Here is a 24,418-nt window from a genome sequence, read left to right as displayed (position 1 = left end):
TTTTTTCAAATTATTTAACATGTAACAAGGACCCATTAATATGTATATTATTTAAATGAATAAAAACACACAGTAAAATCTTTTTAGAAAAATGTCCAGTTTTGTCACTTACTTCAAGCCTTTTCTGCTATAAAACATTAATTCTCTCATGTTATGTTTGAATCATGATGAATAGAATAATTTTGTTCTTAGCATTACAAAATGACATTTCACCGTGTTTCACTTGCCCATTAGTATTTTCATAACGACGATAATGATTTTAATTTTTAATAAACAGTCTGAGAAATGTCAACTTTCAGAACTTTATTTGATATTAACATAGAATAACTAAATAATCAAATTATCTTCCTTTCTTCTATCGATTCAGCAATCCATATTTCTTAAGGTCAACATATACAAAACAGCTGTTCACTGTAAGCGAAAGTAAGGTGAGTTTCCACCTTATTTAATAGCAAATATGAAAATCGTATTTCTTCTGCAGAATTCATGTTGTGAATAATTAAATCAAAAATCACACATATACAAAGTGAAATTCTCAAATAATTTATTTCATACTGATGCATTAAAATTTTTTTTTTTTATCAAACAAAAATCTTTCCAATATTTTATAAACACAGCTGTTAATATCTGTTTACATCTAATTTATCTATTTATATATAAACGGAAAATTTTGGAATAATCTATACTTGCAAGAATTTTTCTATCATGATAAAAATTTTATAAAAAACATTGTATTGTCAACAGTACTCGAAAGGAAAATACAGCTTAACTAAATACTTCTATCAGACAGTATAAAAGTGTCTGTTTAAGGTTTTCTCACAACAGAGACCTTAGACACATCTTTATAAACTAGTACTTCTCTACTGCGTACGAACATAAATTAAAATTTTTGTGGACAGCATTTGATCATTTGTATCGGCAAGAGTAGTTTCAAAATCAAAGCAAGCAAAAACATTGGCATACAATGGTACGTAAATCAAATCTAAATTAAATGAATAATGCTCATATACAACGGCTAGGAAGAATTATAAAAACAATCTAAAGATTTTTAATACACGAAATAATACAGGAAAAAATTATGAGATATGGATCGAAATTAAAATTTTTTTAAATAAGCCTATGAAAAATGCAACTTGTATAAATCAAAATTAAAAAAAAAAAATTCAAAAGATAGGGGGGAAATAAAGATAGCATAAACTACTGCCACAATTTTATATATTATTTTATAAATTTACTCACAAGATGAATCTAATGAAATATACCAGTGATATCAGCATTTCTACTTAATACAATATGTCTAGTTATTACAGAATATGGCATCCTCTGAAAATAGTTTTGCTATAATGTTGAATATAAAAGAATATATTCAACATGATGAGTACTTGAATATAATATTTCTTTTTAAAAAATGAAAAAATGCATGCAAATCATGTTTTGAAAAAGATGGTAAGATCATTAAACTAAAAATAGGTATAAAAAACATTTTAAATGAGAATTTCACCCCTCCCCCTCCAAAAAAATCTCTATTAAATTTTGCTGTACAATTTATAATTAAGAGAATGTCCGGCGAACACACAATTCAAGTTTTCAATCATCAATAAAATGGTTCATTACGTTCTTAAAATATATGTAATAGTTATTCAGTGAGGAGTAGCAATAGCGCAGCTGAGAAGAAAATGCTTATAGTTTAACTGCAGTAAACAACAAACCTATGAATAAATATGGTAATAATGAACCAAATTTTATGACTGAACTCCATATAAGCTGCATGTATTTTTATCAGCAACGTAAATGCACAGGTAACAGTTTATTCTATTCAGAATCTGAGTATTATTTCAATTTTTTTATTTCTATCAATGTGCATTTTATTACTATGATTTATAAGAGCATAAACAAGCTACTCTGCACCAAACAATTTCGATATATACAGGCGATTTTGGCAGAGCACTATTACTATCTATAAGGGTTTGTTTTTTCCATGAAGAAAAGCCATACAACAGTGCAAATAAAATATTATGCAATAGAATATATTACCACTGCTATAAAAAATAGCTAGAATATAACTGAAAGGTTTGATGTTAGCCTATCATATAAAAACTATCAAGAAAACTTATGCTCCCTTTAAAAAATTATTGCACATTTTTCATTTTGTTCAATTCAGAAACAACAAGTCCATTTTCATTACAAAATGAAACCAGCCAGGGAAAATCATTAAAAAAAAAAATTAAAACAAGTTCGGTTTTCCGCACAGACGTTGGACGAACTGGCCTCGAGATCCTTGGAAGAGGGAGGGAGCTAAAAACCTATTGGCAGTTCTTTTATTGAGTCTGTGACGTCTTATTGTCAAAATACACTGTTGAATATTACTAATGAAACGTTTAATTTCATCACTGTAAAAATACACTTAAAGTGCAGATAGATGATGCCTTTTGATTCAAATTAACACATAAAAGAAGTCCTCCAAATTTGATTAACGATTTCATTTTGAAGTATTTTCTTTCTCTTTCATAATGTTTTGTGGATATTTTTCTTTTGTAAAAATACATTTCATTATGGAACTATAACATGGATTATTAGTAATTTTTAATAAAAATTCGGAGGCTCAAACAAAAACATAAAAGCTTGAAGTGCAGATAGAAATATTTACAAAATAAACTCCAATTCTATTCACATTTCTAATGAATTTTAATTTTTAACGTTCAGGAATTTTCTTTTTTATTATACTTAGTTTGATGTCTTGATCGTTTTGTTTTCAGGGCTTTACACTTTTACATTTAACCCCTTATCCCAGATTCCTCAAAACAAAACTTTTTAGCACACTAATTAAAAGCATATTTTTAAGAAACAGTATTTTTCTGCTTATTGCTGAGTTTAGAATTTATTTACATAAAATATGAAAGTTTGAAACAATTTTTTGTTATATTGATCACTGGCTGGCATCCTTTGTATAGAATAAAAATTAATCAATTAATTGGTAATCGAGTTCTGCAAACATTAAAACTGGTATTTTCATCAACAACACAAAGTTTGTACGAAATTTCAGAGCTCGAAGAACATCAGAAAGTGGGATAAATATCAATTATAAAATTCCGTCTTTACAAATATGAAAGAAGGTAAATAAAGAATATAAAAACAATATTTATACAAGAAATACACATAAATTTAGCTACTGCTTATTACAACCCTAAAAAGTGTTTCAATTAAAATGAATGTCTCCGAGCAGACAATGCCTAAAGAAGAATCAATTTCAACATCTTAACATTATAGAAATGTCGAAGATTAATGTTTTTGATATGGGAATAATGAATATTCTGTGAAAATTATTTCCGAATTATTTTTAGTACTTAATTTCCTATTTCAAAAAGAGATTACTAAAAAAAATTAAAGTATGAAAAATTGGACAATAATATGCTTTAATATCTAATTCTCGAATGCCTTTGAATATTAATGACACTAATGCAAGCATTCCACTTTTTAAGAATCAAAGAAAGTACAAACACTTTAGGGAAACAACTAAACAGAGCTATTGTCAGTTATGCAATAGTTATTAGAAAAAACCCTATTAATAATAGGTTTTTTTCTAAGGGGTCATTCAGTAAATTATTTAGAAATAAAACTTACATAGGTATAAACAAATGAATCGCTAAGCTAAGTACACAACATACATCAACATTTATTAATGTGGAACAAAGTTTCGATTATTAAATTGGTATTTCATTTAAATAAATAAATTAAAAAAAACTAAATTTTTACAACACAAGCTTCAAAAGTTAAATAATACCACACAACTGTTGAACTTTTAAAATATTATTTAAAATGTGTTTACATTACTACAAGCTTTCCATAAATAAATTTGAGAAAAAATATATATTATAAACATACATTAATTTAATAAAGTGATAAAAGAATATGTAGATAGGCCTAAAATCAAAATGCATAGTTACAAAATTTGGAAGAAAATGACATGAAGGATAAAATAAATCAATATTATTCATATAAACTTCATAGAAAAAATATTAATGTAATGAAAGAAGGGGGGGGGGGAATAAGAGTGAGAGAAAAAGACAATTCTTTAGAAGGAACAACCATAACTAAATTTTCTGCAGTTTAAATATCCAAAGAATGTATAGATTTTTTTTTTTTTAATTTGAGAACTATGATCAATGCTATTGAGCAGATCACTTATTATGGAAGTTTTAAATTGGAAATTTATGAAATACTTATGTTTGCTACAGAGAGGATACATAAAGATATTTCAAAACGTGTTTTTATCAAACATGGATTATTAAATACACAAATGATTATGGATCTTTCAAGGTTGGGAGGATCACGATATTATTTTTTTCCTTATTTTCATTTGCTGTACTCAAACTTATTCAAATTATAACCGATTATATAAAATTTAAACACTATTCCTGGGATTTTTTTTTTCGTGTTTCCAGTTTGCCACCCACTAAGTATGGTCCGGGTATTTTTTCGCTGTAGCGAGATTTGTAATCAGAATATTTATATTGTGTTAAAAATTGTTGCAATTCCTTTATAATTTGTTGATTATTATTTTAAATTAATTTTTTACTCGAGATATGGAAACTAACTCGTATGAAGGTGACTCACAATAATATATTCTTTCATTTTAACTTATCATAATATTTTCTACTTGAAACTGTTTATACACAAATTAAATAAAATCAATATAAAAAAAAATCTGTTTTTGGAAGTTGGAGAGGGTTGGAGGTGGGAGTGAAAACTTCAATAACCTAGTCTGCCACTAGGATTTAATCAAGCACTGCTTTTAAAGAACATACACTCAACATCACGATAATGAGGTCTAGAATATTGTATGTGGATGGGAGAGGTCCAAGAATAAATCTACATATTCTTTCTTGGGTACACACTGCTAGAGGTAATAATATATCTTAATACACATACATAAGTCTATAATTCAAGCAAATAAAAGTTGTTTTTATAAGCTCACTTGATATTGAAACACGAGTGTAATTTTTCAATAGATCCATCAAATGCCAGCTCTTTTTATCATGTAAAATAGTTTCAAATCGATGAAAATAGCACTTGATATCATAACATTTTTTTTCGCAGCCATACAAAAGAATGTTCACTCATGAACAGAAACCACAGCGTTTTTTTTAAAAAACTTATTACAATCACAGGAAATTATATTAAAAAACAACAATGCTATTTCATACCGAAATTAACTTCTACTAAATAATATATCGTTCATCTGTAAAACTCTGCGTCATTGTTGTTAACTTCTGCAAATGAATAAAATATTTTTAAGGGATTAGGCAAATAATTTTTTCCCATTTGTGAGTTCTTCTTTAGGCTTTCACCAAATTGATATTTGTGCAACAATTTATCCATTTATAGTTTCATGAATTATTAAAAAAATAAAATACTCACATTTCAAAATTTAAAATCTCTGCAAACATCGTAAAAATATAAATTCACAGATATTATTGCAGCTTTTCGCGCTATCCCAAATATAATGTACATATTAGGAAGAAAATGTAAAGCAGTGCATTTATAAAGAGACACACAAAAATGCAACCCAAATAATAAAAAAATTATCAAGTTGCCAACTATATTGACATTTCTATAATTTTATATGACGACACAATTTCACAATATATGTTAAAAACATCTATAAAATTTTATACAATACTTGACAGAATTTCATATATTAAAACGATAACAATTTTTTTATCTGGAAAAAATTTCAGGGAATCCTAAGAAAGTGTTTACAAAAGCTTTAATATATGCTATCAAACATTTATATGAAGTCTGAAAATTGCAAGACACAACATATTTTAAAAATATCTAAATGGTAAAGTGTGCTTCTTCCAAAATATATAGTAGATACTTCTAATTTTGTGCTCTCAACAACTTCACACATTTGTAACAATAAGTAGCTTTTTAAAATCAAGGAGATACGTATGATAAAAAAAATATACAATTTAACACTCCCATAATTTTTTCTTCAAATTTTTTCAAATTATATTTTATTTGACAAGAAAATATTTAAAAAGCTTGTACAAAAAAAAGCATTGAAAGTAAAAAAAAAACAAAACAAAAACTGAATTTTTTTCTTCATACCACTACACACAGGACTGCTTCATCAATATTTCTTGAACACTACGAGTCTTGACTCAAAAATTGTTGCATAACTACATGAAAATATATATCAAATCAGTCAAATAAACAATTGTTTTGAAATACAATGTATATTTATTGAGTATGCAGTGTTTTCTCTTCTAAATATTAGGAATGAAATCAATTTAATGATGGTTCAATTAATGACATACAATATGTGAAATTACAGAATGTTGTCAGGTCATATTCTCTTTGTATTCATATGCAAAATTCAAGTTGCGAAAAATTTTATTTAGAGGTTTATTTCTTTCTGGTATTACCGATTTTATACAATTATAAATTTCAATATATGTTGGAAAAACTGTATACACCGAAAACGCGATGGAGGTGGATGGATAAATTTATCATGTTTTAAATGTTCCAAATTAAATTAGATAAAAAGCTTATTTCTTACAGTATGATATTCAGCATGTTTTATGTGAACCAAAAGCCCACTATTAAAAATGAGATAATAAAATAGGCAAACTTCTTTTAGAACTTGAACCAAATAACAAAAGTGAACATCTTTCAATATAATTAAGAATTAATCAATTCAGTTTTAAAGTTATAAACAAATAAAGCACTTTTACAAAAATTCTGAAAAAAAAAAAATTAAGTTGATATTAGGCGAGTAAGACTACCTTTGACTTCTAATTTTACTTTAAAACATGAAATTCCTGATGGTTAAAAAAAAAAAAAAGATTAAGATGTCATAATATATAATTCGTAAAATTCGCATATCAAATTTTTTATAGTACATTTTAAAAACTTTATAAAAAGCTTTTTTAGGAGTTTTTTCTGCAATCTAATTCGGTACCATTAATGCAAACAAAGGTTATTCTATTTATTTCCTAGAAATATGCTACTACATGAAAATGGTGCAAAGGACGATTTCTCTTCATATAGTAATAAAGCGAAGGAGAGGGGGAGGGGCTATTCAAGTTGTGTTACAGAAAAATATAACTTATTATACCAGGATGTCATTCTAAATATCACAGACGTTTTCACAATACGAAAGTGAGACCTTTTTGGATTTTTTTTTAATATTTTGCATTCAATCTTGAATAAATTTATTGGAAATGTGTAACACTAAACTAATTGCAACAGGTCAGATGACTGTTTACGAATGGTAGCATCAATGTGTTGTAAAATGTCAGTAAGTTTAGTGTTAAGTGGTATGAATATAGAAAATTAATTGCCTTAAGAAATTACCTTACTCATTCAAATACTTTTAAAAACCAAAAAACAGATTATTCACAGCTTTCACAGATTATTTACATACAGTTATCAAGCATATTATATGACAAATGACTAAAATATTACTTTAAGACGAGTCAAGTAATAAACAGATTACAGACAAAAAAAGATATATTACTTAAAAATGCAAAACTTTACTTCAAGATATTGTTATCCTCTTTATGCTACACCCATTTTTGATTTCAATTTAAAAGGAGGCAACATCATTCGACTATGCGACTTTAAATCGTCTAGAATTATATCTAGAATAATGAAAAGATGTATAACAAAAGTGTATATATTATTCATGCATCGATGATATTAAACTTTTATTACAACTTCTGTGTACACTACACGACAACTAATTGTATGAGTTGGCAAAACATTGTTTACACACTGATGTGTAAGCAAGTTCTTTAGAACCAGTACTAAGCACTAAGTTTGTGCAAGAATTGATGTCCATTATTTTCGTCCCTTAATCATCATCAAACGTAAATGGAAACTAAGACATGCCACCATTTTCCAGCGTCTTCATGATATTTCACTTGAGAAAGAGACAAACATAATGTTTAATCTATGGCGCCCCCTAAGACTGCAATTATACTCCTTTCCTCCCCGCGCGGTACGCCACTAGTGCAGTTACAGGATAATTACATTATATATTACTCAGAATTTGCTCACAGTTCAATAAATTTTACATTTTTATAATCTTAATATTAGCAATATAAAAGGTAGCCTTAAATAAGAGCAAAAATACGTAGGTATTGCTTCTAAAAAAGCTGCCAAAATTAAACATTTCTAAATAAAAAAGATAAAAAATTCTGTAGTTTGATGTATAGTAAACAAATGTTTTGATACTTATTCGGGATTTGATTAAGGCGTTTTGAGGCTTACTTTTTAAAAAATATTAGGTATGAGTAGCTAGATACACTAAAATATGATCATGATATTTCCAAATATCTAAGTGCACATTATTCGTCTAAAAACATCATGATAAAAGAAAAACAATGTGCTAACAAGAAATTATCAGTTGGAGTTGTAAATATCTAAATAAGAATATTTTAGAAAGATATTTTAAATTTAGAATATTAATAACATTCAAATTTAATCTTTTTTAAGAATGGCTCCTATTTTAACGAGATACTTGCGATTGAAACATTTTGAGTAAAATCATGCAAAGTAACCCTTCGAACAGCTTCCAATAACTAAGAAAAAAAAAAGCAAGATTATTTAATGAAAATATCAGAATTATGGATAAAATAAACGCAATACACAAAGAGAAGGGGAAAAAAAAAACAGAATTAGGCTATATGACTGGAAACGAATCCTTGATAGATAAACAAGCTCTTATATCTCGGTTGTTTCAATCGTTTACAATGTATTTAAAAAAAAATATTAAGAAGTTTGAAATAAATTCCACATACAACTGAAAGACAAACTTTAACAATTATGTCTGCATAAATAGACATTTTCTATTATTAAAAATTATTTTGATTATCATTATTATTAAAATTATTTTTTCTTTATTTTATAAAAATGTTAAAAATACAGAAAGCAAATCCCTAAGAGCCTATGAAAAATTAAGGCTGGAAATTCTTCACACCTAAAACATTATTCGTCTTCTAGTTTTGGTTAGAAAGAGCCTTTTCTTTTTGCAACATTGTGATCAGAAATAAACTAAAATTCAAAATAGTTCTCAGGATACTGAGTCTAACTGGGCAGAAAGAACCTTATTCAAACAGTTTACAAGAAAAATGCTAATTATTAAATGCTACAGCGAGATTTAAAAGATAAAATAGATGACAGAAAAGAAAGCAAACTAAGACAAATGTTAATTTTCAATTCATTATATATCCTGTTCAACGTTTACTGGTCCACTAGTCAATTTTTCTACTAACATGTTTACAGTGCATATAACAACATCCATCTTCCGATCCAGATTTACCAGCTGAAACAAAAAATAACAAAATACATACATACATATTAGAAATGCTATAAAAACAAAATTATATTTATCAAATAAGAAAAACAACACTGTGGATAAAAGAATCTGTGCGAATTTTCGTACTCAGGATTCAGACTCTCCAGGTGACAGATTATGTGTTTTCCATATTCCCACGGAAATAAAGAGTTAATAAAAACAATATGGAAGAAAAAATATTCAATAATCATTTGCAATAAGCGACAATTCTTTCCATTCACGAAAAAAAAAATGTCCGAGCCTTGGAACTATGAGCTTTTAAAATCACTACACAAACATGAAATTGGTTGATACTGATTCCATGCATAATACCATTCATCAAAAAGAAACTCACTGACTTACTCATATTAATTCAAAAATAATTCGGACATCGTGAAATTTAAAAAAATTGAAATGATTAATACATTTTTCCGAACTAAAAATTTAATACAAGAATAAAGCGTTTTAAACATTAAAAGCTTCTCTTTCTAACATACATTTCATTAGTTACAAATTTATGGTCTAAATTAAGATAAAATATTTTTCATACACACTTTAATATTTCTGTCAATATGAGAATTAACTAAAGATACATAACAAGCTATTTAGAAAACAGCTGAAAAACTGCCAAAACTAATCGGAGAACAAAGATTCGACTTTTTAAAAGCATTTTTACTTTATATAATTTTATAAGGCGATAATCATATAATTAAACAGAATTTAATTTCTTCAGTGATTTTCAAAATATGAACTAAATATTGCATACTTGTTGTTCCATGCGGTGCAAACGAGCTCCAATTGTCATAGGCTTCATACCCTTTTCGGCAAGATAAGAACCTGGTTTCCCAAGAGTATGATCTAGCCTGATATGATAATAAAGATTTTAATTTTTATACAAATACACACTGAACTTCAAACATAATAAAGTGTTTATGTAAACGAATCTACAGATTCATTACAAAAATAAGATAGCTAAAAATTCGTAGATCAAATATGAACAATTTAGTTATAGTCCTGTTTTGAAGCAACACAACCCTTCCAAACTTCCCAATCATAGCACCGGGAGGATGTTAACAATGCAAACATTTAACCTACAATACTAGATTTAGCATGCATCAGGCCTCAAACATGAGAGAATTTTAATGAAAATGGGTTCAGAACTAGATCCTCTGGTCTCAAACCGCACATACCAATAGTTGATAGTAAGAGAAAACCACTAATAGCAAAACTGCATTCAAAATTATTTTGTTTCATGATATAATTGTACAAAATGTCCACCACTGTCATAAAGAATGCTTTGGGTGCTGTATAATTGTTTATGTTTCATGGAATAAAATATTTCATAACATTTATTGCAGTTCATCAAATGAAATTAAAATTAAAAGACAACTAAATTTTTTAATCAATAAAAACATACAAGTTGTGAATATTAATTCAAGCATAAAGAAAAAACTCTTACCTTCTTTGAAGCTCTTTGATACGAACCATCATATTTAAATGTCCTTGTGAATACTGTTCAATGACATCTCTAACATCATATGGTTTACGAGCTTGCTACAAGAACAGAAAATTTTAGTTTGTAGCATTTAAAACCTGTGAAATAGTGAAAAAAAAATAGTAAAATGAGGTAAAATATGATTTTTTTTTTGTCCCCAGTGCCCCATCAGTAGTTTATCAAGAATAAATAGTGACAAGTGTATAGCATTATTTTTTGCTCTCCTTCCCGCCAAATAAACAAGAGCACTAACATTTTGTCTATATGTGGCCTTTTAAGACTGGCATCTAGGGCACCGATATTCATTTTGCCTCTGGTTACTACACCAGAATTTTAAAATAATAAAAACTTCAAAACAAAGACACAGATCATCTGGTTTCACCACAAAAGCACCCAAAGATGTATTTAACTTCACAGAACAGAGTAAAAATTAAAATTTTCTGCATATTATCCATGCAGTCGTTCACGGTGTTCTAACTTACTATTTCACATATTTTATAGGAAATAAACTTAATATCCAATATACTATTGCTTAAAATTAACTATTTTATTATTGCTCTTTTTGCACACGTAAGTGAATTTACTTGCAAATTCTTTGTAAGAACAGCAGAAATGAGATGGTTACGATCATCTCGCTTCTCAGGGCGTGTGTGCATAACAGTAAAAATATTGACTTTAGTGATGAATCTTGCCAATTTAAAAGTGAATATTTCCAAGGTGTCTACTATATAAATATTGTTATAAACCTGCAATTTTGCTTCTCAGCACGAATAGTGTCATCGTAAGAAAGACCGTTTTAGTGTGAGCCTAGTTGGGTGTTAATCGGGTGCCGTGTCAGGTGTGCCGCGGAATTTTTGAAATCGGGTGCCACGGAAACTTTGAGAATTTTATCGATTCATCCAATAGGAACAGAGATACGGCTGATTGGTCCGAAAACCTTCTCGCCCCCCCCCCCTGGGAACTATAAAACGCCGGCAGTCTCAAGCCGGAATGAATTGGAACCAGAATCGGAGTCATAAACAAGTAAGGAGTTGTCGAGAGGATAGCGAAGCAACGGCGGTATAGTCAGGCGAAGTGCCAGCGTTGTGTGGAGCTCAAGCGAGTGCTGAACTGAGCTGTGTGCGGAGTCCTTGTGTTTATTGTGGAAACAGCGTTGTGTCGTCCGAGGAGTAGTCAGTCGTGTAGTAGTATGTCGGAGGCGGACACAGCTAAAGCGAGTAGGCAGTGGAGAATTTCAGCCGTTTGGAGAGACCTACATGAGCGCAGATTGAATCTACGAAGATTCCCTCTCCTGCTGAATTCTGTCTGGCCGCTTTGTGTGCTTGGGCTGCTATTACTACCGTTTACGACTTATAAGCTACTGGTTGCTGTCCTGTGTTCGTCTCAGCTGTATATATTTATTGTCTGTGTATTCTTCGTCTCTGTGTTAGTGTCTTCGTGTTCAATAAACGACGTCGTTGTTTTCTACTAAAGGACTATTTATTTCTGCATCGACCAGCAAATCTTTAGAAGACTCCCGGCGGACGGAAGAGGCGATTCCGTAACACAGCACCCAAAGATGAATTTAACTTTCACAGAACAGAGTGGAAAATAAATTTTTCTGCATATTATCCATGCAGTCTTTCACGGTGTTCTAATTTACTATTTCACATACTTTATAGGAAATAATCTTAATATCTTTTTTGTACATATAAGTGAGTTTACTTGCAATTTCTTTGTAAGAACAGTAGAAATGAAATGGTTACTATCATCTCACTTCTGAAGGCATGTGTGCATAACAGTAAAAATGTTGACTTAGTGATGAATCCTGTCAATTTAAAAGTGAATATTTCCAAGGTGTCTACTGTATAAATATGCTCAAAATGCAAAGGATAGTATTATTTTAAATTATTTTTGCATATAAGAGTAAAATGGAAAATTTGGTTGCAAGCTGGACTTATTGCAGTATCATATACGATCAAAAAGTTTTCAACGCAATGAAAGAAAAGGACAAACAAAAAGTATTCACTCATGAGTATAAAAATAAAATTAATTTCATTAATATAAAAAAAACAAATAAATTCATTAAAATACAAAAAAAAAAAAAATTCGATCAATATAAACTTAATTTTATAAATAATAAGGATTTCTTGATTTTTCTTTAATGCAGTTTTAACCTTTTGGAATCAATTCAGAACTTCTGTTTAGAACATCACATACATCAGATTTAGAACAATGTCTTTTAAATGTAAGAGTACCATTAATCAACTTACATCCTCAATTATTACACTTTCATCACCCTTGCTCTATAGAATATGGTTGAAAATAACTTAAATGCATTGAATTATCTTTTTTAAAATTTCGAAGATAAGGATGATATTTGAAATATTTCATAATAGAAATACTATATCCGAAATTCTTAAATTCAAGTCTTTTCTAATAAGGAAAATTAAAAATTTCTGAGTAAGATTCAACTATCAAATTTATTAATTAATTTGATAAATTATTTGTTTGTTGGTAATGGCAAATATTTTTTAAAATGGTTTTAAACACTGAAGATCTAGAATTTGTTTGAATCATAAATATTCTACATCGTTCCTTCATTATTTGATGATACGTTTATATAAATACTTTCCCTAGATACATGAATTATGAAATCCGATAATTTTAAATATCCAACATAATCTGAAAGCTTATCATGCTAGATTGAGATACTCCCTTTCGCCGAATTCTTTCGCGTTCCCTGCATTAAAAAAAAAAAAAAATCTACGTACTTCAGCACATGTAAACATATCTGGTACAAACATTCTAAATAAATAAAAAAAAAAAACTCAACTTAATTCCAGATTTTATTCGGATGAAAGCAGTCCTGCAACATTAATTGAATTTCAATGATAAATTCAATGAAAGTTAGAATTCATATACTGTTCTGTATTATTGTTCTGAAGTAGAGAATAAATAAAGCAAAATTTACATTAAATGACTTCTGAATTCCAAATAATTACTGAATTTTTGCTTTGTAATTATGCAAAACGCTTTTATACATTCAAAACAAATAATAAAGACAAAGGCATGCTACAAAAATTTACCTGAAACTTCCGACGAGCAACAAAATATTTTATCTTTCTTATAGCACGAATGGCGTTTTTGTGTGCTTCAGTAAGTCTGAAGAGAAATAAAGCACTGGTATATTACACTGTTTTTAAAATATATATTGAAAAGCAACAAAATAAATTAATATAGAATAATTCTTAACTCCTGTGAAACATTTATAATTCTGAACTAAATAACTCCTGCCAGAAGCAATTTATATTACATTGACATTTCTCTAAATGAATAAAGCAATTACGATTCAAGACATTTCTACAATGGTATTTTTTAAAATTAATGTCGTAAATATATATATATATAAAGCAAATACTAAAAATCAAACAATGTGTCAATGAGATGGTAACCCGCTTGAAATTTTAAGTCCAAATTTTTATTCTAAAATACAGATGTCTATCATTACACGATCCTATTTTAAAGTTGAGTACAGACGAATCTACTATTCTAAAAGTTATGAAATTTTGTGTAGGACATAATGAATGTATGCTAATTTGTTTAAGCAAATAATAATAATAATAATTTAAAAAAATTCAAAATTTGAAAAATGAATTACATATTGTGACAGGTTATTTAGATTTCACCTTTTTATCCATTGCTCATTCTAACTCATAAAATTGCACAATCACTGAAATGAAATGTAAACTTTAATTAAAACATTTAAAAATCCTTTTGGTTACACCTTCGACAGCAATTGCCATTGAAGACACTTGAGTTCATTGTTCTCAACTGAAACTTACAAAGAAAAAAAAAAGTCATTTTGATAGTTAATAAAAGAAAAACAAAATATTCAAGAGGCGAAATGTTTTTCGATGTAGGCACTCGAGTTCCCATTCGAATTTTTTTTTTTTAAATGCATGAGTAAATGCGACGCACAAGGTCTCTTACCAGGATGTCGTTCGATAATTGCACCCGATCGAAAAGTCCGATAACAAATTTTTGAACAAAATATTTAAAGGAATGAAGAAGAAATAAAAATGCAAATTTCTGTCCACGTCAAGCAGCAGTTATTATAAAACATAGAAACCTTCGCTGAGATTTTGTTTTCAACATGCTCAATATAGCTAATCAGATGTTAATGTTAATCAAATCGAGTTTTTTCAGATAAATTGCTTTACCAAAACTAACTCCACAGCAGTTGCTCTACTGAAATATTGGATTTTGAAAAGAATGCGAAAAAGTCCATTGAATGTTAAAATTATCCGATTACTGATAGTCAAATTTGCAAAAGCAGGTTCGCTTAATTTTCATTATGGAAGAGGACAAAGCTTTCAACATACAGGCGAGTACCAATGTCCGTCGCGCGGCAGTAGAACTGGATATGTTCCGTTCAGTTGTCTAGAAGATAATGCGGAATAAATTCCGGTATTATCCGTACAAGCTACAACCTATGCAGAGGTTGTTCCCACACGATTTCGAGACTCAACGCCGGAATTCACTTCAGTTTTTTGCTCCTTTGAGGTGGATTCAGAATGGCCTCGGAATATTTTCTAAACAATCGAAGTGCCCTTTCATTTGGATGATTCGATGAATACTCAACTGCCAAAATTGAGAACCAGAAAATCAACGTTCAATCTCACAGGTTTCACTGTAGTCACCAAAACTTAAAGCTGTGGTGTGGGTTTATTGTATTATTTATTTTCGATCCACACTTATCGAGAAATTAAGTACTAGAGGCCCAGCGACATGTTCGATCACCGGTTAGCGATATTTATCTGCGTTACAGTACAAAATTGTTACGGGTCTGTAAACTTGTCAGTCCTTTTAAGCACCTTTTTTATGCAAGATGCCTCTTCACATTAGCTTTTCTGTGAAAGATATCTTCAAAAATCACACACCTTAATTCACGTGATTTTTTGCCTCCAAGGGTATTTGAAATATCTGGTAAAACGTGATAATACAAGAACTTTGCCAGATCTTAAAGACATCATTTCCCAGAATACACTGAGGTGAACTGTGGAACAGGCTAACTTAAATTCCTGATGGTACCTGAAAGTGATGGCCGTTGTGTTGAACATGTTTCGTTGTAATTAAAGTTTCATAAATGTATGCTAAATGTAATTCATTAAAAAAATGTAATCTAGCGGCGAAATTCTGAGCCTTTTTTTATTCAAGATATTTCCCATCCCTTTATTAATTGCTACACAAAATTTCCTAATTTTCTGAACAGTTTAGTCTGCAAACAACTTTAAAATAAGGCCGTTTAATTAAGGACATCCTGAACATGAGACTTAAACATGAATTTCTGGTTCACGAATAGTTTTAATCGGAATCAAGACGCTGAAGACAGACATTCACGATCACTTTACACAAAGAACTAAACGGAGTGACAACAAGCCATTCTGCAATAGAAAGTCAAGGGAATAGAAAGCTAATGGGCAGTATATTATCTCTTTTAGGGAGTCATTCACGACACTCCGTACCTCAGGTTGATTTGCTTGCCTTGTAACAGCACGCAGCAAGTCCTCTCCTAGCCTATCTTCATGTACTCCCAAGCTCTGTCATCACACTTGCATTCGGTGAGTACCCAATTTAAATGGCACAATAAATGAGGGCTGACAATGGATGAACATCAATCTTCCAGTAAGGCTATGACAATTTATCGAACATAAATCGATATTTCCGAAAATTTGACTTTTTTTATACACCAGTTTTTGAGAGAAATCAATTTAGCGATATCATGGCGATGAATCATGACTCACGATGAATGAATACTACACTTATTTTCATTTTCGATGTAAAAAAGTGTTAATTAGAAATTTCATCATTGGTGCATTTGAATTAATATCACTTTTCAGAAATAGAACTAGTTGTGTCTAAGGATGAAATCTGAAGAAAATGTAAATGTTTATTTTTGTGAGACCACCACATGTCGGCTTAGAAAACCTATAACCGAGATGATAGGGAAAAGGAATTGAGTATTTGCATAAAAATTTAATTGTTCTCGAGAGCGGTTTTTTTCCCTTTTTTTTTTCCTTTCTACATAATCTTGAAGTTTTCGATAAAAAGCCTGTCCTATTTTAATATATAATGCTTTAAGCATATCATTTTGTAATAAATTATTTTGGTCCCTAATATAAACTTCTCAGCAACTGATCGCTATTTAAATATAACAAAACAATTACAACTTTTTTCTGCTATATTTATAATTCAAGCAAATGTTTTTTTTTCTAGTAATTTTAAACATGTGAAATATCTTTCTCAAATAATGATAAAGTTTTGAGATAATTTTATATATTTTTATAAATTAAACTTAAACGTCATGCAAATAAGTGAACTCAAAATCTCTTTGGTAACAGATGCTAAACATTATTGAATTTTAAACAGCTATTATAGCACTTAAACAATTTATAGAAGATGTTACAATCAAACTAATTAAATTACTTAAATTCGTTATTCAGCTATGCATATTCGAACGTTGCTATATTTTTTAAAAGCACTTTTATTTAATTCTTTCTATATGAATTTGTATAAATCTAAATTTGGTAATGCATTTCAAAAATTTGTGTATATTTTTTAAGAAAGTACTGCAACTTAATTCATGATAAAAATTAATTTAAAAAAAGAATTGTTTTTATTTTCAATTTTTTAGTGATATTTTAAAAAGTTTCGAAAAAAAATCTTATCACAATGTTATATTACAAATAACTTTTAATGTTTGTACAGTTAAAATAAGCATTTGTAATCTTTGTATTGCTGCTCTAGGCAGACAAGGGAGCGAATGCAACATCACAGTAAATAAATAATCTTGTTAAACATATTTAAAATTAAAGAGAAACATCTTTTAATAAGGATTACAAATATTATATCTCATTTTCAGAATGATAGATTGACGATTAAATATAGTAGAGATTTGAAAATTGATTCTATAGAAACAAAAGAATTTCTTAAAATCAACATTACAGATATCCAGCGACGTCTCGTCCATTAGGGATGCAAAACTGCAGCACCTGAACTTATTTTAAGGCCCCTCAACTTTTTTTTAAAAAAAACCTGTTGTTATATTTCCATATTAAGAGTTTATTGGACAACGAAAACGGAAAAAATAAGAAGACAAAAAACGAATCAATACATAGAAAATTGTGTAAGTTGCGGCTGCACAGAGACCAGTCCCAAATGGCGAAAACGAAAGATTCTACCCCAGTTTGGAGGCAAATGACCTGCTTCGAATTGCAGATCAGACTAGATGCATGATTAAATATAAGTAGCTTTTTTCTATTTGTCTTTCTCCCACGCAAAATCCGCTATGCTCTCTTGATTTGCTTTTCATTTTTTCTCACTTATAATTTGATTCTGGCTTCGTTTCTCCGTTGCTTTGGCGAGACTCATTTTTTAATAGACATGCTTCTTTTATTAAAAGTCACTCATTGGGAAAAAAAAAAAAAAAAGAGAAAAAATTCCCAAAACGAAATGAAAAAACTTTCGGCTTCTTAGAGGTAAAGCTGCTTTTAAAATTGTATAATATTCTCTTATGAAATATTTTGAATAACACTGCTCGTTTGTGACGATCCACCCTTATTGATAGCTATCACATTCTGCATTCAAAATGTAAGCAAATGTAAAAGCAGTCACGCAAAATGGTCATTTTTAGTAATGCATTGGGATTAGAAATTTAGTATTTGCATGAAGCTGAATGTGATATCTAATAATCTGGAAAAAGAAAATGCTATAGCCTATGAAATTTTCGGATAACACCAAAATAATTGGCAGCAGTATTTCAGTTAAAAATCAAAAGTTCTGACAGGTCCTTGACTTATAAACTTAAGTGAGATTGGCATCAGAGCTTTTAACGATCAAACAGCATTAAAATTCTAAAGTTTTATCTGGTATAATTGTTATAACATATGTAACACATTATAAATGGTAACACGTTATGAAAATCGAGTAAATCTGAATGGGAATCCCCTCCCACTCGAGGGCAATAGAAAAGAATCCAACCTGATAATAATTATATCCTTTAAAGTGCTAACCACTTCCTTTCAAAGCTAATTCAAACGCTTAATGCAGATCGTACTTTTTATGAAGATCAAACATTCATGACAATCGAAATTTAGTATCGGAAATATTTCCCTATTCGATTTTAAACATGGTAATGAAACCGGCTCTCTGTTGAGGAAAGAGTACTCTTAATAGGTGGATATGATTAATAGTCCTTAAATATATGATAGAGAAATAATAAATGCTCATAACTTTTTTTTTTTTTTTTTGCAGATTAAATATGTGCTGCGCTTTTCCACGTACTCACATAATTTTTCAAGAACGTTTTTCCTCTCTTTTAAAAAAAATTCAGGAACTTTTTTTTTTATTTTTAAACATGCAGTATTTTGAATTGTTTAAAAGTTGCCCTCCATTTTAATTACTTTTTTTTGTTGAAATATTTTGTTTTTCAGACAAAGGTTATCTCTAATGGTAGTTTTTCAATTTATTTCTTTTTATAAAATCCTTTTTCATATTTTATTTGCAATTTTATAACTCAAATTTCATAATATATCTAAATATTAATAGAATGATTGGAAATGGTATTAATATTCAGAAATATAAGCATTTTGTTTGATTGCAGGTTATTTTTTCAATCAGCTTATTTTAATAATAATGAATTATGGCGTATTTTTATTTGCCCATGTTTTTTGTGCATGCATTTTTATGTATTGCATTATTCTTCCTTTAATGCACTTCCATTTCGTAATACTTACTATTCATGTTTTACAAATGATTTAATATTTTTTTAATATCATTCCGATTCCTGAAATTGTAAATAATATTAAAACCTCCTTAGTTATCATTAATCGTTGAATCTAAAAACTAACTTAAACTTCTAATTGTATATTTAAATTGAATCTGTCATTAATAATTGTAATCAAATTTTGAAATTTATTAAAACTACTGAATTTTGCATGCGAAAGGCAAAGATATTTCTACTTTTCTTTCTTTCTTTTCGCGAGGATGAAAGAAACTGACATCTTAGTCAGCCTATTAAGAGATGCTATTTATAACTGCAAGAAATAAAAAATAAAACCACTATTTATTAAAAAAATATTAATTTATGTTGAACGATATATCGCAATGATGGAGTTCTATCATCGTCCACCCTTACATACAAAGCCATGCCAAAGTAAAATCTAATTGATATTGTGTGGATGATAGAATTTGAAGTTTATCAATTCAATAGGCATCTTGTGTAATGAAAGTGAATTTCAGGCTTAGAAATGAAAATATTAAACGGCACAAAATTTTCCAAATTTATATATCGTCAACTAATTTATTAAAGTATATATGATTTGGAAAAATAAATTTGATTTAATAATTATAAAATGATTATTAAAACATAAAATAATTTTTGTGCAACAAAAATATACTTTTTTGCTTAACAAACCTACTTATGTCAATTTTCTAAATTTTACTTGAGGAAGAAAAAAAATTGAATTTTTCGCAACCATAATAAGGCAGATTCTTACACATAGGTTAGATCATGGGCAGTATAATGCTCATATCCGATGCAAAAAATAGTCGTAACCTTAGGCCAGCAAGTTAAAACACTTTTGAAACGACTTTTTAGGACATTCTGTAAATCAATTAAGATTGATGGAATAACAAAAAAATTATTACATCATAAACAATATTACTAACACTGTCAGCATGGGTGGGTCATCAATATCTATTTCAATTTCATCAGAACCTACATCGTTTTGATATGCTTGGGCTTGTGCTGCTTGACACTGTAGTTTAAAATCTTTTTTTATTGATCTTTGACGGGTTAAACCTGAAAAACATTTAATAAATTAATGAAATCTTTGTAAAAACAAACTAAAAGAATTAAGAACGCACGCACGCACACACACGCACACGCACGCACACTTATTTCAGCATTCTTAGCTGCAAATTTATACGGAAGTATTTTAAAAGAAATACTGTTTTTGAAAAATAAATAAACCAGCTAATTCTTCAATTGACTGTGTGTATATACATTTACTTATTATCACTCAATTTTGAAAATATATTTTAACATTCCCTCAAATACTATGTTCGATATTATAATTCATAAATCTATGTTAATTCTCTCCCAAATAATATTTGAAATATAATCTCAAACACAAAATACTAAAATTAGAATCATGAACTTTTATTCATAGATTGAGAAATGATATACTTATTCATCTAAATTTAAAAAAAATATAGTTATATGAACTTTATTGCCTAAAATCCATCCATACTTTTGATTTTAAGTGAGAATTATAATTTAAAAAACTAATGTTGAACATAATTAGAAAAAAAAAAAAAAGAGATAATTTTTAAAAAGAAATAAAGAGAGTAGGCAATTTTATGAAATCATTCAAAATTTCAATTTATTTGTACGAGTTCAATTTTATTTTTTACTATATTATTGTGCACTTATGAACATTCGAAGTTACAAAGCAAAATAAATTTTCTGAATAGGCTGACTTCTAGGCTGTAATAGAATCTAACTAAACATAATGTGTTGCTTATTAAATTTATTTAGTCCTAATAATTCTTATATATTTCAACAATGATTTTAATGCAAAGAGTTTTCAGAGCAACTTAAAAAAATAAATATATTAAAAACAAAAAGAACATTCATAGAACAAACCCGATTTGTTTTCTTCTCCATTTATTTCATTGTCACTCTCTCTTTGCTGGGCAGATAATTCATTGTTACTGCTACTTAAGAGAACTTCAATTTTGGTTTTAGACTTTCTTCTTTTCAGAACACTCGCCTTTTTGGCCACCTATAAATTAAATAAGTACAAATAATACATTAATTTTAAAAACTATAGCCCAAGAGTTTTTTTTTTCTTTTCTTTTTACCACAAAGAGGTTGGTACCATTTATACAGAGATAAAATATTGAAATATAATTTCTATTCGCTCAAAATATTTTCATTTTAAGATACATCAGATACAAAATAAAGAAAAGATTCATCATTTAAAAAATTTATCATCACTTTCTATATTAAAAACAATCATTTTAGGAAAACATGCACATTTTTACATAATGAAACGAATATGGAATTCTTTAATTTTCAACATTCCTCAATGCATACTTTCTTAAATGTCCTAGAAAGGATCTAATTTTAATCATTTATGTTTCAAGAATATAAGAAGTGCCATTTTGTGCAGCACTGTTACTAATTTTATGACCACTGTTTTATTTGCAAATTTAAAGAACATGACTTTATTACACTTTCAAATTCAAACAAACATTAAGGTTTCCAGAATTTCAATTGTGTTTTTGAACACACGATTTTATTCACAGTTTAATTAGATTCCTTCAATAACGAAATTAAATTCCTTAAAAACTAAATGAGAAATTCGCAACTAATTCGTCACTTATTTTTTTAACTATTGGTATTTTTTTTTAAATAATTCGTTATATTGAAACACATAATAATTTGTTTCACTGAAAAGCAAGGGCGATGTGGAACTGGAATACTGTACCGGAATTATTTAAATTTTTTCTAAAAAGAATATATATAAAGATATCGTCTTGAATCAGGACGATCTTCGTCGTATCCTAGTCCTTGAAATTATGAGTTATATTTAACATCAATAAACGTAATATGTTATTAATAGGCGATTTCGAAAAAAAGCTAAAAGAAATAAATAAAAACTCTTAGAAGTCTAATGTTCCTCGACATGTTTCGATTACCAAAACTCATATTTTCTACTTTATGACCCAACTATGGTGAAAGGCGGGTATAACAAAAGAGCTTCGCAAAATTAGAAAAGTCTATATCGATAAATGAAACGGTTTGCCAGATCTGGTTTTGCTCTATCCTAACACCAAATTTACAAATGCTCTATAGATAGGCGAAAGGAGAAAAGTTCAATACAATCAGACGAGTTCTATAAAATTATTTCTCCGTTTAATACTTTTTACCCTCTCAGCAAATGCAGTCGTTTGTCAGAGCAAAAAGACTAGTCACTAATGCGTTCAAACCGTTTTTATTTAGCCATTTCTAGATTTTACATTGAAATGATATAATTTGTGTAATTTAAACATAATTAAAGAATATTTAAATTTTTTTTTCATTATATATCTGTTTTTAACTACAACACCCATTATGATAATATTTGACGAAGAAATATAAAAGCAATATCTACAAAATAGGCTTTGCTTCATGGTTGATTTATCATTTCACAATTTCAAAGCCTTGATAAAATATAGTCTTAAATGCATTAAAAATATTTTATTTTGAAGTGATCCTCTGCTTATTCTCTATATCACCCACACTCAATTCTGTTCCTCATCTCACCCACAACAATACCCCCTCCCCCAGGTCAGAGTCTTCTGACACTATTTAAATTACAACTATACCACAATGAATAAAAAATGCATTTAAAAGTAACTGGCATAAACTAACTATTGCTGATAACTGCACATCAGATTTTAAATTTTTTTTTATTTAAGTCTTTTTTCCAGAAACATCTAAAGAGATGCTGCGATATATTAAACATCACTGAAAAAGTTTTATGTTTTTAAGTAAAAAATTAAATGCAAATCGAACTTTTAAACAGTTGTCCCTTAAATATGACAAATTATAAATGGTCCATCTTCAGAGGAAAATATACTTTTTAATGCAAGAAAACATGTGAAATTCGCTTTTCTAGTCTTTTACAGAAATTGCTTAATTGAAAAATGACTAACAAAGCTGCATTTTACGATGTACAAAATAATTGGAGAGTTTTTAATGGTGCAACTTCGTCTTTTGCGAAGTATTCGAAATATTGATGCAGAGTAACTATTAGAATTCTTAGCAATTTTACGAATTTATAAAACTTCCGATTCCGATGATCAAACCACACATCAAAAAATTAATAACTAGATGTAATAACTATGACAATGATTACTTATGGAAACATTTTTATATCTTTTTACACAGAAATAAATTTTAACATAATTTAGAAATAAGAAACCCCTTTTAAAGGACGCGTTGTAGAAGTACCCATTTCACTAGACCCGTGCAAAATTACTGAATTTGGAAATCATTTTTCAATTTCTACCTTTTTACCTGAAATGCAATTTTTAAACAAAAACTACTTTCATACATATGTAAAGGTTTATTCAAGATGCATTATACGTTCCTTTAAAAAATCATTAAAAAGGAAAAAAATGACAAAAAACCACGCATTCAATAATGATCAGAAAGAAAACGATTTATTTTCATAGCAAAACAACTTAGTTTCAAAAGTTAGTCATAGAGGGCGCCAAAGCGAAATTTATAGTGGATTAATGTAAATCACGGTTTTATAAAAGTATCTAGAATGCAAGTGGTTCATTCCATACTAGCATAACAACTGATAGCAGAAAGTTTTGCACTGTAAATGCAAGATAAGAAAATCCATTTCATGCCGAGAATAATGAAGTTTGACGAATGCTTGGAGAAATGTTTACAAAGGGATTATCATCTTCGACAGAAGGAGAGTTATCTTTGAGAGCACTTCATATAGGGTATGGAGTTAATTTTCATGATGGTGGTG

The 24,418-nt window shown here is 28.7% G+C and overlaps 1 protein-coding gene across 2 annotated transcripts in view; it reads right to left on the bottom strand.

Annotated features, from left to right (window-relative positions):
• Positions 1–216: 216 nt before the first annotated feature.
• Positions 217–24,418, bottom strand: part of LOC129960011 (potassium voltage-gated channel subfamily KQT member 1-like) — a 59,797-nt gene continuing 35,595 nt past the window's right edge. For both annotated transcript variants that reach the window (XM_056073010.1, XM_056073009.1), the window contains exons 13-18: positions 21,529–21,667; positions 20,550–20,682; positions 13,907–13,982; positions 10,803–10,897; positions 10,110–10,206; positions 217–9,331 (exon numbers count right to left, since the gene is read on the bottom strand). In XM_056073010.1, coding sequence (XP_055928985.1) covers positions 9,230–9,331; positions 10,110–10,206; positions 10,803–10,897; positions 13,907–13,982; positions 20,550–20,682; positions 21,529–21,667 — 642 coding nt within the window. In that variant the 3' untranslated portion in view covers positions 217–9,229. The remainder of the gene's footprint in view (positions 9,332–10,109; positions 10,207–10,802; positions 10,898–13,906; positions 13,983–20,549; positions 20,683–21,528; positions 21,668–24,418) is intronic.

This window comes from Argiope bruennichi, chromosome X2, assembly GCF_947563725.1.
Source record: "Argiope bruennichi chromosome X2, qqArgBrue1.1, whole genome shotgun sequence".
NCBI classification, from domain to species: domain Eukaryota; kingdom Metazoa; phylum Arthropoda; class Arachnida; order Araneae; family Araneidae; genus Argiope; species Argiope bruennichi.
This window is presented reverse-complemented; position numbering and strand designations above follow the sequence as displayed.